The 16,868-nt window shown below is 44.7% G+C and overlaps 1 protein-coding gene and 2 long non-coding RNA genes across 5 annotated transcripts; 2 read left to right on the top strand and 1 right to left on the bottom strand.

The window, feature by feature from the left end:
• Window positions 1-587: 587 nt before the first annotated feature.
• On the bottom strand, window positions 588-13,535 carry RPS19 (ribosomal protein S19). Of its 2 annotated transcripts, none has more exons than XM_079985826.1 (6): window positions 13,450-13,535; window positions 11,375-11,445; window positions 7,321-7,421; window positions 4,898-5,081; window positions 4,118-4,172; window positions 588-654 (listed from the first exon to the last, which is right to left on the bottom strand). In XM_079985826.1, exons 2-6 carry the CDS (start codon window positions 11,443-11,445, stop codon window positions 628-630), a joined length of 438 nt encoding a protein of 145 aa, XP_079841952.1. In that variant the 5' UTR covers window positions 13,450-13,535; the 3' UTR covers window positions 588-627. The 2 variants fall into 2 exon arrangements, with proteins under 2 accessions (XP_079841952.1, XP_079841953.1); XM_079985827.1 differs by having other exon boundaries at window positions 13,428-13,452.
• LOC307221399 lies at window positions 7,428-11,367 on the top strand. Of its 2 annotated transcripts, none has more exons than XR_013841368.1 (4): window positions 7,428-8,188; window positions 8,333-9,339; window positions 9,499-10,143; window positions 10,408-11,367. It is a non-coding gene; the product is annotated as an uncharacterized lncRNA (long non-coding RNA). The 2 variants fall into 2 exon arrangements; XR_013841369.1 differs by having other exon boundaries at window positions 9,499-10,166; window positions 10,430-11,367.
• Window positions 13,536-13,646: 111 nt separating the features above from the next.
• LOC307221428 lies at window positions 13,647-16,478 on the top strand. Its single transcript, XR_013841402.1, has 2 exons — window positions 13,647-13,825; window positions 15,843-16,478. It is a non-coding gene; the product is annotated as an uncharacterized lncRNA (long non-coding RNA).
• Window positions 16,479-16,868: the final 390 nt, after the last annotated feature.

The following is a 16,868-nucleotide window of genomic DNA, read 5'->3' as shown; positions in this document are numbered from 1 at the left end:
TTCTGCTTTCTAACCAATTAAATTTTTATTTTCGAATCACCAAAACCTCACTATTGAAGGATATGTATAAGAACTTTCAGAAAGGCCATCTTTTAATATTTTTTCTACCTTGGAACCAAAATAGCTAAAAAAATAAATAAAAGAAGAGTGTGCCCTTACTAGCAGCTCTAATGAATTAAAGTTTGCTCTCACCAATTAAAATTGACCCACAACAGCAAGAGCTTTAGTTTATTAATCTAGCAATTAAAGACTGCATCCCTAATCTGAATGAACTGTGCTTGAGCACAGAGTATTTCTCAGGGAGGCAGTGCTTTTTTAAAAGGCAGTAATTATATCCACACTTGCATATAAATTTTTTACATATAGCTGCAGCTGCCCATGTAAGCGGGGATATTTGCAGCTGGCATGACGTTTTCGTCCTGAAGATTTTAGTCCTCATTGTTTCGAAGAAAGGTTTGAAATGGTGGTTTATGTTACGAAATGGTAGGCAGTTTATGTGGTCAAGATTCAGATACTACAAAAAAGACTGGAGGGTGCGCAGGGAGTAAGGCGGGAGAAGTGAAGTCTTCAGAAAAACACACGCAACATCAGTAAATAAAGGACTTTATTTCTGAACTGCAATTCACTTTAATGTTTCTTGTTTGCAGCTGCCACCTAGAAAAGAAGAGAGAAAAAGGTCTGCATTTTGGTGGGGAAACCATGCAAGACTTACATTTAGTCCAACTTTCTGCACATGTTTTGGACTGCAACTCCCATCAGCCACAGCCAGCACTGTCAATGGCAGGGATGATGGAGTTATACTCCAAAACATTTGGAAAACACCAAGGTGGGAAAGCTGCTGATCTTTGGCAGGGGAAAAGGCACAACTCAATGTTACATAGCACCATGACATGCTTCCTGTCATGTCTGTGGAGTGCAGCAGGTTGGGCTAAATGACCACTGGGAACCCTTCCAACTCTACAATTCTATGAAGAAAGGCATAATCCATTGGCCTGAACACTGACAGTTTATATAGATGGCACATAAAACAGCCTAGGAGGAGCTGGGTTCTACATATGCATTTTGGTCTACATCACCCACAGCTTCTGGATGAGAAATCCATGCCTCCTTACAGAACGCAAGGCTTGCCCCTTCAGAATTATATAACGATAAATTCAGTCGCCAACTGAACTCAGCTAACTAGCAGCTGAACTGGAGTTCCTTCAACGTGCTCTTTTTTATGTGGAGCACTGTAATTTTGAAAGAACCGATAAGGGAAAATTTCAAGATACTCAGATTCACAGTCTAGCTCAACCGCTAGAAATGAGAGACATCTATCAACTCTGTGTGATTTTTCATTCTGGTACTTGCTTGGACATGCTGCACTTAATAACTTCTATGTATTTGTAAAGGCAACCGTTTGCGAGGAATAATTCATCCACAGTACATTGTAAATGTCAACAGAGAGCTAGTTAATGCAACATCATTCAGGCACTTTATCTGATGGCACTGGGGCTGTTAAAAAGAGTTTTATTGGGGAGAGATTATCAAGTAAATTTTTAAGGAACAAATCTAAAGCTGCAGAGATCTACACAACACAGCTCTTTCTAATGAGTTTTGAAGAGAGGCAGGCTGCTAGGGATTTGCTTTATGCCACAGCAGAACTTTTGCTGAAATGATCTCGCAAGTTGTTGATCCTAACTCACTCACTCTCTGTTCAATTTTCCTTTCGTTGTGAAGCATTTCAAGTAAGATAGTGCAATTCTTTAAGTAATAGAAACACTTTCAAGCCAAAGCAACTGGGGGAAAAATTATGATTCATTTCCAGCATTCCTTCTCCTACCCTGCAACCGAGAACAGTTTTTTGTGGCAGAAACAGAAGATGCTTCTAGTATCTTAAAGCCTCTTGCCAATTTGGATACAATAAAGGAACTGGAGGCCCCTCGACTGTCCTCGGGTTCAGTATTGGACCACTTTGACTGGATATCCCCAGCTGATGTAGACAGATTCCTCCGAGCTGGAAAGCCCACCACCTGTCCTCTCGACCCGTGCCCATCCTGGCTGATTAGAGCGTGTCCAGAAGAGGTACGGGCCCCCCTGGGGGATATCATCAATCTGTCCCTTGGCACCGGGACATTCCCAGGGGAACTGAAGGAGGCAGTGGTGCGCCCGCTCTTAAAGAAAACATCATTAGATCCCTTAGATCTATCCAATTACCGCCCGGTTTTGAATCTTCCATTCCTGGGTAAGGTGATTGAGAGAGCGGTTGCTGAACAGCTTGGTAGGTTTCTGAATGAAACATCAGCTCTGGATCCATTCCAGTCCGGCTTCCGCGCTGGTCATGGGACCGAGACGGCTCTGGTCGCCCTAACAGATGATCTCCGTAGGCAGCTGGATCGAGGCGGGTCGGGGCTGCTGATTCTTCTAGACCTGTCAGCAGCCTTCGACATGGTCTATCACGAACTCCTGGACCACCGCCTTGCCGACATGGGGATCCAGGGCACAGTCCTTCAATGGCTGCGCTCGTTTCTCTCTGGTCGGGGACAGAGGGTGGCGCTTGGGGGGGAATTGTCATCCCGCCACTCCTTGGTGTGTGGTGTGCCTCAGGGTGCAATACTCTCCCCGGTGCTTTTTAACATCTTTATGCGCCCCCTCGCCCAGCTTGTCCGGAGTTTTGGGCTGGGCTGCCATCAGTATGCTGATGACACCCAACTCTATTTGTTGATGGACGGCCACCCGGACTCGGCCCCAGACACACTGATCAGATGCTTGGAGGCTGTGGCTGGATGATTACGTGGGAGCCGGCTGAAGTTAAATCCTTCGAAGACAGAGGTCCTCTGGCTGGGACGGGACGACATGGGACTGAGGGGGCAACTCCCATCTCTTGCGGGGGTGCAATTAGTGCCAGCACCGTCCGTTAAGAGTTTGGGTGTAATCTTCGATACCTCCCTCTCCATGGAGGCGCAGATTGCAGCTACAACAAAGGCGGCATTTTTTCATCTCCGCCAAGCTAAGCAGTTGGCTCCTTACCTCTCTCGCCCTGACCTAGCCACTGTGATCCACGCGACGGTCACCTCCAGACTGGATTATTGTAACTCGCTCTACGTGGGGCTGCCCTTGAGACTGACCCAGAAACTCCAGCGGGTGCAGAATGCCGCAGCGAGACTCCTTACGGGGTCTTCGCTTAGAGATCACATTCATCCGGTGCTATACCAGCTGCACTAGCTCCCGGTGGAGTACAGGATCAGGTTTAAGGTGCTGGTTTTAACCTTCAAAGCCCTATACGGCCTAGGGCCCTCGTACCTACGGGACCGCCTCTCCTGGTATGCCCCACAGAGGAACTTACGATCTTCAAATAAAAACACCTTGAGGGTCCCAGGCCTCAGAGAGGTTAGGCTGGCCTCAACTAGAGCCAGGGCTTTTTCGGCTGCGGCTCCAACCTGGTGGAACGCTCTGTCACAAGAGACAAGGGCCCTGCAGGACTTGACATCTTTCCGCAGGGCCTGCAAGACAGAGCTGTTCCACCAGGCCTTTGGTCAGGGCGCAGCCTGACCCCCTCCTCTGGCAATCTTTACAAAGCTTTAGTTTATGGTTGCCATCAATTTTGATTTTAATTTATTTTTATAATGTTTTATAATGTCACACTGTTTTAATGTTGTTAGCTTCCCTGAGCCCGGCTTCAGCTGGGGAGGGCGGGATATAAATAAAATTTATTATTATTATTATTATTATTATTTATTTCAGAATGTGATTTCCTAAACAGCAGAATTTAAAAATTTGTATTGTTGTTTTCCTTTTCCTTAATTGTTTGACTGTAAAACCACATTGGAAAGGCATATGCCAAAAAGCAACCCTAAAATATTTTAAATAAAACTTATGCAACAGGCACTTTTACAAAAATACTCTACAAAATTAAGTGATCTGCAAATTTTTACACAATCTAGCCTGCCCACGTTGAACAGGTTATTTTTCTGTGCCTTGAAAAGGGGGGTGGGACTTTAAAAAAATGTCCAGGTTGGTTCCCTGAATAGAATTCTAACGGCTTGCAGGCAGGGAGCTATTTACAAGAATGCTTTATGGTGCCACAAGACTAACACGGCTACTCTTGTAGAAATGATTCATGTGAAAAAAAGGTTACCTGTCCTGCAATCCTGTCCAGATCTCGTTGGCCCTGAGGAGTAAGTTTGCGACCTCTGAAAGAAAGCAGTGACCAGTATCAGCATTTTTAGAAAGGCAATTCTGTCACTACTGTGGGCAATTCTCTGCCCTAGTTACCATCACCCAGCAGATTTATGATCTTTTTCAAGGAACGTGTACAACCTCACCCCATAGCCCTAAATGCCCCACATAAATATACTAGGCTTCAGCACCTTCCAATAGGCAATGCAGCACATAACTAATCCACACATGAAAGTATGGATCGATGGAACCTTTAGTGAACATAAGGCTTCTCCTTGATGAAACCAAGGGTGCACCTAGTCCAGCAGTTCTGAACCATGGTTAGTCAGAGGCTTCCTGGTGGCCAAATCACAGGGCACCAAAGGTCATGGCCACCTTCTGCTGTTTTCTCAAGCAACTAATACTGAGTGATAACTATGCTCTATGCAGCCATCATGAATAATATAAGCAAGTTCTGATGAACAGGCCTCTGCATGTTGTCAGCTGTGGCACGTTATGGGTTGTAGGCAATTATACTCCTACTCAAAGTAGACCCACTGAAGTCAATGGACACTACATGGTTAGGCTTGTTGATTTCAGAGATGCTACTCCAAGTAAAAATGTGTTGAGTACAACCTGACGTTTTTGCAAGTGGGGCAGGCGGCCATGATACCCTGCAGCAGTTTTCTCCCTTATAGGTGTAATTCTTGGGCTACCGGGTCGCACAAGTTCTCTGCGTCCTTTTGGTACCGAGACTCACCCATCTTGGTCTTTCTCCACCATTTTGAGCCCTTCTAAAGCCTGCAGCACTCTCCTAGCAACGCTCTTGGAGCCTCTGCTGAAGTGGCTGGGCATTACACCGTTGCGCTGGCGGCCCCCGTAGATCTTGGTCATGGAGCCGACTCCGGCACCACCACGGAGATACAGATGGCGAGCTGTGGATGCTGCAAACAAACCAAAACACAAACAACACATCACTTCCTGACTCTTCTTCCTGTTTATTTCAATCAAAACATTTTGTCTTTGTCTTCCTACACCAGATACAGCCACAAAGTAAGTTTTCTATACACTGACTGACCCATTATAAAAACCCTCCTGGTTCAAAAGGTTGCCTTGCACACCACTCATGTTTTTACTCACAGGAATAGAGTACTCCACGCTTCTCAAACCTGGTGCCCTTCAGATGTCTCCGAGAAAGTCTTCCACCATTCCTAACCATCAGCTGTGCTGGCTGGAGCTGAAACAGGTTTGTAGCTCCAAGTATCTGGAGGGCACTGATCTGAAGAAGGCTGGTGTACTTATTTGAGCAGTGTGATATACGAGCTGAGAACTCCCAATTCCAGCTGGGGAACATCTCCAGAATGAGAAGCCAAAGTCTCTGAGCTCACACTAAGTTGGCTGCATGTTTGAATGCATTACTCCCGTTAAAGAAGGAAGGAACCACACAAAAGTAGCCAACAGTAGCATGCGAACTGTTAATGAGCACAACTGTTGTCAGCCTAAGATCATCTAGCTGGAGGAACCTTAGCCAAACACAGTGTGGCAACTCCAGAGAAACAACAGAGCACTATACTGTTAATATCACTTGAGAACAAGAAATGGTGTAAAAACCCCAATTCAGACCTAGAACAGGACTACAGGGTAGTGCAGAATGTAGCACGGAGGGCAGAGCACTTTTCACCGCCATGGCTGCTTTTGTACAGAGCCACCTGCTTTGTCCTTTGAGGCCACCGTTCAAGCAGACAAAAACAGACACAGCCTAAGGCCATATTGCCGCAAGGCAACCTCTCAAGCCTTCATTTCGCTAAAACAGTTACAGCAGCAAGACAACATCTGGGAATACGGCACTTAATAGACATCATTGCGGTAGTGCTGCGAGAGAAATCACATTGGACTTTAGAGCTTCCCTGTAAATCATCACCACAGTGGAGGGGCATTTAGAAAGCGAGACATGAAAAGATAGATAATTGGTTTGCGTTATTTACCATGAATACAAACAGATGTGTGCATTTGAGAAGGCATTCTAGCGACATGTGAATGAACAGTGCAAGATCTCCACAAAGAGCAACTCTAAAGCTCTCCAACTGTTGCTAGGAGCTGCCTAAAGTCAGGAACAAAACTATCTTGAGCCTTTGGGGGGCAGCGGGAAGAAAACCAAGACAGATTGCTTGGCCGGCTACCAACACTTGTTTGTGTCTTCCTCCTTCTATGGGCAAGCAAATCAAAAGGCACATGACTTGAGCCTGTGAAAAACCGCACTGCCTCAGCACCCAGCACTGACAGAGACTGGGTGCGGTGAGGTGGCAAGACCTCTAGTAACTATCCTGAGAAGATCAGGAGAGCTGGAAAAAGTAAAAGCAAGCAACTGATTCATGTCTTTGGAACCCCAGTAACTTGCTCTTAATGAAACATGTAAATGCTGCATAATGTCTATCCAAAGTGTCATCTATCTATGTAGGCATGGCTAGCACAGGGGAGCTAATAATGCACCATGGCAAGCACACAGTTAACTATTCATGGTCTACATCAGGGAAGACACACTCGCCCTATCAATGAAAATAGTAAATGGTTTTCTTTTATGGTGCCGAGAGGGCTCATTTCCTTGAGCAGAACACTAGCTATCCCCCAAGAAGTTGTCATCTCCAAACTCCACCTAACTGCATACCAAACTCAAGCATTTTCAACTATGCTGGATAAAGAGGCATGAGGAATTTTAAGGATTATTGGGATAATGACACTAAGCTACACATGTTAACTGTATCTGCTCATATCCACTCTTTGTCCTACATGTCTCTCTCCATGTTATCCCTCTTACCATGTGCATTGATGCTGCTGCTAATAATGTACGTGAACTGCTTCAAGCACTTACATTTTGCTGTATAAATGGCAAGCATTACCATTAGCTGTATATAATCAACGTAATTTGCATCTCATTTTCATGAAGTTGTCAGGTGCCAAACCAGTGAGTTAATGCACTGCACTTATCCTACAACATTCTCATTCCAAAAGTGGTGCCCTTAATAGATCTGAGTGGCAGGATCTATCTTGGTCCCTCTGATGCAATATGCAACGCAACACTTATGCAGACAATCATGGATTGTTAAAAACAATTATGAACTTTGTTCTTAAAAAGTAAGACGTTGCACCATATTTGCATGTTACTATATCTGCCCAGTTCCTTACCAGCTCTGGTGTAGAACCAGTTCTCATCATATGGAGCTAGTTCCTTGTGCTTGGCTAGCTTGACTGTGTCCACCCATTCAGGTACTTTCAGTTTACCTGACCTGCAAGAACAATTCAAACACCAGTTATCACTATACAAATAAGCAGCAGTAATTTTATTTCAGCCAAGCTATCACTTTTGCCCAAAGGGCTCATCACCAGAAGACAAGTGCTCAAACCCATGCCTCACTGAACTATCATTTGCTAGATCCTCACATGTTCTGCATGAACAGCTTCCAGCCCTAAGACTTCACTTGACTGGGGCAATTCCATCAAGCTGCAGCAAATGGGAGGCAAAAAAGAGATGAGGGGTGTCCAGTCCCTCCTCCCTCGTCACCTGCCACCTGTGGCAGAGAAGAGAGACAGAGACACTCCAACAATGCAAGCAAGCAGCCCAGCAACTTTCCGGCTTCTTTTGGTTTCAATCCCAGCTGCTTATTAGTAGACCTTGTAACAAATAACTGGTACCTAAGTTTGCATATTTCCCACTCCCTCCCAATTAACTTTCCTTTTGTGTCATGTCTTTTTCGTAAGCCTAAGGGCAGGGTCCTGTCTTGTTTTTACTGATGTGAAAACCACTTTAAGAGTCTTCTTTGGCTGAAGAGTGGGGCAACTTAAAAAAACATACCTCTGAAAGAATGAAAGAAAGAGAAAGAACTGTTCTAAACCAGGGACCTTCTGTATGCAAGACAAATGCTCTACCACTGAGCTTTGGATGTTCCCCACACCTGAATCAAAGGAGGAACTCTCCCGTTGTGAAAAAAGGAGAAAGGCCTCTTCTAAGGCAGCGCAATAGCTCTTGTATTTGAAACCACCACTTATGAAACCAGTGGCGTCACTATTCTTTAGTCCAGTGTTTCCCAACCTTGGGCCTCCAGCTGTTTTTGGACTACAATTCCCATCATCCCTTGCCACGGGTCTTGCTAGTCAGGGATAATGGGAGTTGTAGTTCAAAAACAGCTGGAGGCCCAAGGTTGGGAAACACTGCTTTAGTCAAATCCTCAAAGGACTGTTCTGACCCTAAAACGTCATCCTACAAACATAACCATATAAAAATAAAAGCTAATTAATCAATGTTCCATTACACGCTGCCAGGTCAGTGAATGGGATACAACCGCTACCCAGGACTTGATCCTGCAAAAGAATGCTGATTAGGCTTGAATTAAGAGACTTGATTAGCTGAAGCTGCCCACCAGGATTCTCTATACAGCAGCAAGCAAGGCGGGGGGGGGGGCAGAATTGCAGTGGTCTATCACAACTGCATACCCCTGACCAGGTGCCCTCTCCTGGTTTGAGTGTATTTGAAGATGGGTGGCCGATATTGGCAGAAAACTTGGAATAAGCCCGACCAAACACAGGCTAGAATCTCACAGGCTAGACCTTTTCATATGTCAGCAAAGAGCCATCCAGTGGAGCTGTTTTGAGTGGTCAGAGGTCTCTCACACTTTGGCCCACTGTGAACTATTTTGTTCAGCACTTTGCAGACAAAATTGCTCAGGTCTGTCCTGACTTGGCTGCTATAACTGATACAAGTCCTTTGGCTTTCTGCTTGTCCAGTGTTAATGGATCCTTTTCAAGTTGTACAGCTTGGAAATGTGAGAGCTACCACATGCTAGATCTTTGCACTATCTGGCTCATCAAAAGGGCCAACAACAGACTGGCTGAAGGCAGTGGTTATAGTGACCCTATTGAAAAAGTCCTCCCTGAATCCCACTTTACCAGATAATTACTGGCCAGCCTCCAATATCCTATTTTGGGGCAAGCTACTAGAGTGTGTGGTGGAATCTCAGCTTCAGTTAGTTTCTGGAGATGACTATCTACATCCGTACCAATCTGGTTTCAGGGTTTACAGTAATCTGGATTACTGTAACACACTCTATGTGGGGGCTGCCTTTGAAAAGTGCTCAGAATTGTCCATTGGCTCTAAGAGCTGAAGCTAGATTGTTGACCAGGGCTGGTTATGAGACTGGCTATACAGTGGTACCTCGGGTTAAGAACTTTGCTTCAGGATGAGAACAGAAATCGTGCTTCGGCAGTGCAGCGGCAGCAGGAGGCCCCATTAGCTAAAGTGGTGCTTCAGGTTAAGAACGGACCTCCGGAACGAATTAAGTACTTAACCTGAGGTACCACTGTACTAAGAACAACTCCACTGGCTATTGGTCTGTTTCTGGGCACAATTCAAAGTGCTGGTTATCCCCTGTAAAGCCCCACATAGCTTATGTCCAAAGTACCTGAAAGATAGTATTCCCTCATGTGAATCTGCCTGGGTTTTGAGATCTTTTGGGAAGGCTCTTCTTTCGGTCCCGCCACAATCTCAGGCATGCTTGGTGGGGATGCAGGAGGCCTCCTCGGTGGCTGCTCTGACTTTGGAACTCCCTCCCTAGAGAAGCTAGGCTGGCTCCCTCCTTGATGTCAGCAAGTGAAGACCTTCTTGTTCCAACAGGCCTTCGGGAATTAACTGCTTTCAATGAAAGGGTGGGCTGGTGCTGTGCTGCTTTTATTGTAATTTCTGGTATGTTTTAAACAGATTTTATATATGTTGTATATAGTTTCAATTATATCAATGTTTAATTCTATTGGTTTTTCTATGTTTTAAAGAGTTATTGTTTTTATCTGTAAACTGCCTTGAATCCAATCATGAAAAAAGGCAGGTTATAAACAAACAGAATAATAAAAATAAAGCTGTGACCGTAAAACAGAACCCAGGGCAGGGCTAGGCAGATGAGAACTGGATGAGAACCAAGTCTGTTCTTAATGGTTCCATTTGAGTTCTAGTACCTCCAAGTGCACAGGCAGCTAAGGTAAAGGTAAAGGTACCCCTGCCCGTACGGGCCAGTCTTGACAGACTCTGGGGTTGTGCGCCCATCTCACTTAAGAGGCCAGGGGCCAGCGCTGTCCGGAGACACTTCCGGGTCACGTGGCCAGCGTGACATCGCTGCTCTGGCCAGAGCCAGAGCCAGAGCTGCACACGGAAACGCCGTTTACCTTCCCGCTGGTAAGCAGTCCCTATTTATCTACTTGCACCCGGAGGTGCTTTCGAACTGCTAGGTTGGCAGGCGCTGGGACCGAGCAAAATCAAGAGAAGACAACACCCACCCTGGATCTGGAGTTTGGATGGAGGAACAAAGAGCAAGTTTAGCCTTTGTCCCATTAGTGTCTCTGTTTTATCCCTGCTTTTCTTCTATTTATTTGAAAGTTTATCATCCAACTTGTTTGTTGCCACAAGACTGCCAAAGCAAAGCACAATCTACCTTAAAACTATCTAAAAACTAACACATACTCTCTACCTTGTGAAGAAAACACAGTCAGATACAACTAAGTGATGAACAGCTGCATCTACAGTCACACCCAGGAATGAGGCAAATGATGCATCTGTGCTCAGGACAAAAGATGGCCTGGATGCCAGCACCTCCACTTACAGATCCCACAAGGCATGCTTAAGACTACAATTAGATTGACTAAAACCTGATCAGATAAAAGGGTATCACTGATCAAAGGGGAAGTCACTGTTTATTTTTTAAAGTTTAGTTTTATGGAGGGAGGAACTCCCTTATCACATACACACTTCAAGCATTGTGTCTGCCAAGACTCATGAATGTATAAACCTCAAAACAAATGTCCTGTTACTAAAGGGATATTTGCTGAAATCAGGAACCCCAGCTGTCCACAAGATGCCATCTATCCACACTGCAAAGCTTTCAACGGCTTTGAGTTCTTATTTGCAATTCTCATTTTGGCACAACTAGCTGCACCTAAGTAGCTTTTTAAAATTATGTTACTAGACAGGCTGCTCCATTAGATGAGCCATCACTACACCAAAGGGAGCATTTCCTTATGTTTGGCTCAGTATTGCACTCTTAGAACAGTAAAGACATACACACATACACAAAAGCAATTAGCAGAAGAGGGCAGGTAGACTGTGCTCCCTTCTTTTTAACTAACAAGTGCAGTTAATCCCCTTATCAAATCCATGGGACTAGCTCTTAAATGCTAATTCATTTTTCAGGCAACTTACTTTTTCAGGAAGGCTGCAAGCGCCCTCACAAATTCCTGCTGGTTCACGTCCTTTACAGTTACTCCAGGCATCTATAGAAGAGAGGGGTGGGGGAAGCAAAGACCAGTATGCATTAATGCCAGTTCAGAAGGAAAAAACTCCCAGTACACAAAGTTGGGAAATATTAAGACCAAGCAAAGTCATGGCAAGCTTTTGAGGTTGGGAGGAGGGAAAGCCTACCTGAAGTGCTCACCTTTAGGAAGTTTATCCAGAGCTGAAGGGAGGCACATTTTGATCTCTGGAACCATCCCAAGGACCAATGGAAGGCTGCCTCCCAGGAAGAACATTATGGCAAAAATCACAACAAACCTGGCCCCATCCACCAGCCAGAGAAGGCTGCAAGGAGCTGCTTAAAGGTGCTGGTTTTAACCTTTAAAGCCCTATACGGCCTAGGACCCTCGTACCTACGGGACCGCCTCTCCTGGCATGTCCACAGAGGAACTTACAGTCTGCAAATAAAAACATCTTGAAGATCCCAGGCCACAGAGAGGTTAGGCTGGCCTCCAATCTGGTGGAACGCTCTGTCACAAGAGACCAGGGCCCTGCGGGACTTGACATCTTTCTGCAGGGCCTGCAAAACAGAGCTGATCCACCAGGCCTTTGGTCAGGGCGCAGCCTGACCCCCCTCCTCTGGCAATCTGCACAGAATTTTGCTTATTGGTTGCCATAAATTTGATTTTAATTAATTTTTATAATGAAATGTTTTTAGAATCGTTGGATTATTTTGATTGTTGTTAGCCGCCCTGAGCCCAGCTTCAGCTGGGGAGGGCGGGATATAAATAAAATTTATTATTATTATTATTATTACTTTCCTCCTTGGGGGGAAAAAAGAAACACTTGGCCCTAACTGTTAGTTACGTTAGGGACTGCAAGCGAAGTATTTTCTAACCTCTGCTACAGGTCAGGAATTCAAGAGCTATAGGTTATCACAGCAATATCCATCAAGCCCCATCAATCTGCATCTGCTCCTACACTTGCATTTCCTTCACATTCTTTTCCATTTGCACCATGTCTATCAAATTCTGAGCTGCATCTTAGAATATGGTTGGTGGTTCATACTTACTGAAGTATTTATACATATTTAGGCCAAGGTGCTTTGTGCATTTTACTCTGCAACACACCATATAACCCAATGACAACTTTATTATCAACAATAATGTCTATTTTATTTTACTTTTGTTTAAAATGGATGAAGGCTGCAGCAGGGAGAACATTTCTATTCCTAGTTTTGAAATGCCTACAGGTTTCCTTCCCAATGTATATTCTAGTTTAAGGCTCGTTTGCCATTTACGAAGCATTTTTACGAATCAGGGTAATAACAATTACATTCTCCCCTTTTAAATCCTCTCCAACTTAGGCCCATTTTTGTATCTCTTCCATAGGTGTGGATCAATGGGGAACAAAAACCTTTTAACTAATTTTATAACAGCAGGCTTTACTTTCAAGTAAACGTACAGAGAATTAAACAAGGCGGCTGCAGTCCTGTGCAAAACTTTACTTAGGAGTAGGCTCCACTGAAAACAGAGCGAACGAATTCTAAGAAACCATACACACTATTTCACTATGCATTTCTTTTAGCCTGTCCTAAGTTTTGGAAATGAACTTTCTTTTCCTTGTGCCCAAGGGAATAACGCAAAGCACATTTTAAACTTGGCGCGCAATTTGGAAAATTACTTGTTATCGCAAGTAATAATACATAAATTTTCTTCGCCTTGTGCCCAAAGCACATTTTAAAGTTGACATGGCGATTGGGGGGCGGGGGGATGCATATTTTATTATATACACGGGGCTTTTAGCGCAAGCCAGGCCCCCGTCTCTCCTCTTCCGCCTCATGAGACATGGAAGCCGGCTCCCCGCCACCCCGCGCCTCCTGGAAGAGCATCCCCGTCCACACGCTCTTGGCCCAGCCGGACGGGGGACGCCAGGCCAGGCGGACCAGGGGCGGCGGGAGACTGGGCCGCCAGCCTTCGGGCGCGCCGAACGCCCTTCCCCGAGAGGACCCAGGCCTACCCACCACGCTCCCCGAGGCCGCTCACCGTGCTCCTGCCGCTGCGCTCCAGGAAAAAAAGAGAACGAGAGGGGTTACCCACCCGCTACTCACAAGGGCTCCGGGCGTCGCGAGGTTCTGTAAGCCAATAGTGGGCCGCGAGACTTGGGGCGCCCAATCACCGCGGCGCGCGGGAGGAGCATAGCGACGCTTTTTAGTTCTAACCCCCCCACCCACACCTCAGCGGCGGAAGCGGAAGCTGCGGAAGCGTTTTGTACTTCGCCCACAAAAGGGCGGAAGTTGGTCTAGCCCAGTCTCCATCGGTCGCCTCGTGAGTAATTTGGTGGGTGGAGGGGTGTTAGAATCTCACTTTTTCTTTTGACTTGAGCGTTGATTGGTGTTTTATAGAGGAAACAGGTTTGCAGGTGATACAGGTTATTGCTTTTATTATTAATAATAATACTTATATAAATTTGTTGAGATTTTTTTTGGGAGGATAAAGTTTGTATACATTATAAGCTAAAATAAATAAAGATAAACAATTATAACAACAGACGAAATAAGGCGATTTTTTTAATAATGGTATTTCCAGAACAAGCTAAAAGTGTTTTGAAATCTTCTGTCCACAATATTAATATATTAGCCGAAGTTTTTAAGGTGCTCACAAGCTTCTTTGTTAACCTGGTTGCTAGGGAAGTAATAAAAACTACCGTTACAACTGCCAAAACAGCATTTGAACCCCATTCAAAACGTGTGCCAGGTGACTTACGTACTCTTAAAGAATTCTTGCATCGCCTTCCCATTGCAGAAAATATACAGATTTTTATTCAGCTATACTTCTTTGCCTATATATTTAATAGTTCTGGCTTTAATAGTGCTATCTACCAATTTGCTTAGGCAGGTTAGGCATAATGGGTTTTTCTGCTTCATTTCTCTGCTTCTCTCCAGATGCTTTTAAAAAAATTGTGTTGCCAAAGGACTGAAAGGAATTTACATAGTTTTGTTGGAAATTTGACACTTTTATGGGATTCTTGGCTATGTGTCATCCAAACCCAGCAAGCTGCTAATTTTTACTCTCTTCATTAACCATGTTGCTTCATCTCTTTGTTACCTGTATTTGACTTCTTCAGACATTCTTCCAGAAAAAAAAGTAGTCAAGCATTTGTGTGTGTGCAACCTTTGCAGTGAAGACTGATGCAAAGAATTCGGTTTTCCTGTGGTCTGCCTGTACTACACCACCATATACAACTCTCTTGAGTGACAATACATTTATTACTCTGGCACCTTCTTGGACTTTTGGACTACAAATTACGAAAGGTACAAAAGCTTTTGGAATGTCTGTTGTACACATTTCAAATAACCTCCAAATGTTCTGAAGAGATTTGGTTTTCCTGACCTTTCCTTTTCAATTACGGTAATGCATTCATTTTTAAAGAAGATTCTTGAAATTGCAGGCCTTAGAGGCTAGAGGAAATTTGAGCATCTGTATAGGCTTTTACCTAGTCTAGTCTGACTAGCTTCTACCTAGTCTTCTATTCATCTGCAGTTCATGAACAACTTCAAGGCCACTGCTTTCCCTTATTGTTCTTTAAACTGGACAGACATTTAAATAGAGAAATTATGCCCCCCTTAATCTGGTCCAATCCAGGGCCAGCCCTACCATGCATCAGGGTGAAGCAACATGCTTCAGCCTGGATAGCTCAGTTGGATAGGGCATGGTGCTGATAACACCAAGATTGCAAGTTTGGTCCCTGTATGGGCAGCTTTGTATTCCTGCACTGGAGGGAATTGAACTAGAAGATCCTCAGGGTCCCTTTCAACTCTACAGTTCTATGATTCTATGATTTGTGTAGCACCAGGGCTTCTTCTTTTTTTCCCAGCTGGAACTCGCCAGAATATAGTTTCAACAACTCTCAGGCTGCTATTTCAAGAGAACGAGGGAAGTGTTCATTTTGAGTTCTGGTACCTCTTTTTCCAGAGGGAAAGGGCACTTGGGCTCTACTCCAGGTAGCAAAATGTTTTGGATCGGCACAGGTCCCCTCAAAATACAGACAAGACCACAAGGAAATAAGACTGGCCAGTTCCATTTGTTTTTTTATACCCCATTACAACTCCAGTCTCGTTACATTGCTTAAAAGGCACATTAAATTATCCCCTGGCAGAGGAATTGCACATTGCTCAATCTGGGCTGAGCTACAGTTTCCCTATCAACTGCCTTCATTTCCATGAAGAAAAGGGGCACCGTTTTTTATATTTGATAGCAGCAACAGGTGGCAATTAACTTTTGAAGCTTGCTACACAAATGTGATTTATGCCTGTGTCATAGCTCCAAGAGACACATAGACTTGTTGCTGCTGCTGATAATATTAATAATAATAATAATAATAATAATAATAATAATAATAGAGGTGGCAATTCTTATGAGAACTTTATCACACACAGATAACCCTGGACTGAAATTATTCGTGGACTGGAGACTGGAGATTGCAGAAGCACCCTGGGCATCACGAGAACCAACAATCAATAACTGAAACCAGCTTTCTCTCATACCTGCTCCTTCCAAATTTTCCATGGTTCTTTTCCTTCTTGACTATTTTACCTCCATAGATAAAAAGTGAGGTTTATTGCGCCGAGTTTTAAACAGAATCAATTTCATTAGCTTAATTTAAGGTTCTAAAAATACCGAGGGCCGAGCCACAGTCTTTGTTTAAATAATGGGTTTATCGACAGTTCCTGATGTCCATTATGTGCTTTAATGCCGCAATATTCAATAGCTCTCTGCAGTTCAGCTCCCTCATTTTCAATAATTGCTTTGTGGGTGGAAGCGATTTTCCTATTGCTGTCTTAAGTGGGCCTCTCTCAATTGCACTTAGCTGATGGTGCCCAAAGGTAGAGGAGACGCACAAAGGGGGGGAGGAGAGGGACAAAGGAGAATTGGGCTCCTCTTGTGCCTTTAAATGTTCACATCACACAGAAGAGGAAATTTCACCAGGTACCAGCTTTTCCCACTCTGGTTTGACAAGCTGCACCTGACAAAAATTCTTTCAGCTTCACCGTAATTAAAGGCTCTTATTAAAGTCTTGTCTTCATTGGCTTATTCAGAGGCAGCATCGCTGCTGGGCATTGTCAGGTCTGCCACACAGGAAGGACCTCACGGTCAATTCCCAGTGCCCTCTGGCCCTGCTCCTCCTGCTTTCCTGCTCTCTAAGGAAACAGAGAAGGAGGAAGAGCTTCAACCTTGCCTTGCCCTCTCCTCCTGGGCAGTGGTGTAGATTGGACCAAGGGGACAGGCAGGGACATAGTTATGGATGGTGGTTGGTGGGTAGAGCTGGCCCTACCAGGGGGGCAGAGTGTAGCAACCGCTTCAGGGGGCAAATGCTGAAGGGTGGTCAGTGGTTAGAGCTGTGTGGACTGCCCCACATGCCTGCAGGCTGCATACTGGCTGCATACACACTGCACAGTTAAAGC

The sequence above is a fragment of the Podarcis cretensis genome, assembly GCF_951804945.1.
Source record: "Podarcis cretensis genome assembly, chromosome: 8".
Taxonomy (NCBI): domain Eukaryota; kingdom Metazoa; phylum Chordata; class Lepidosauria; order Squamata; family Lacertidae; genus Podarcis; species Podarcis cretensis.
Note: the sequence above shows the minus strand (reverse complement) of the source record. Positions and strands in the feature narration are given on the sequence as shown.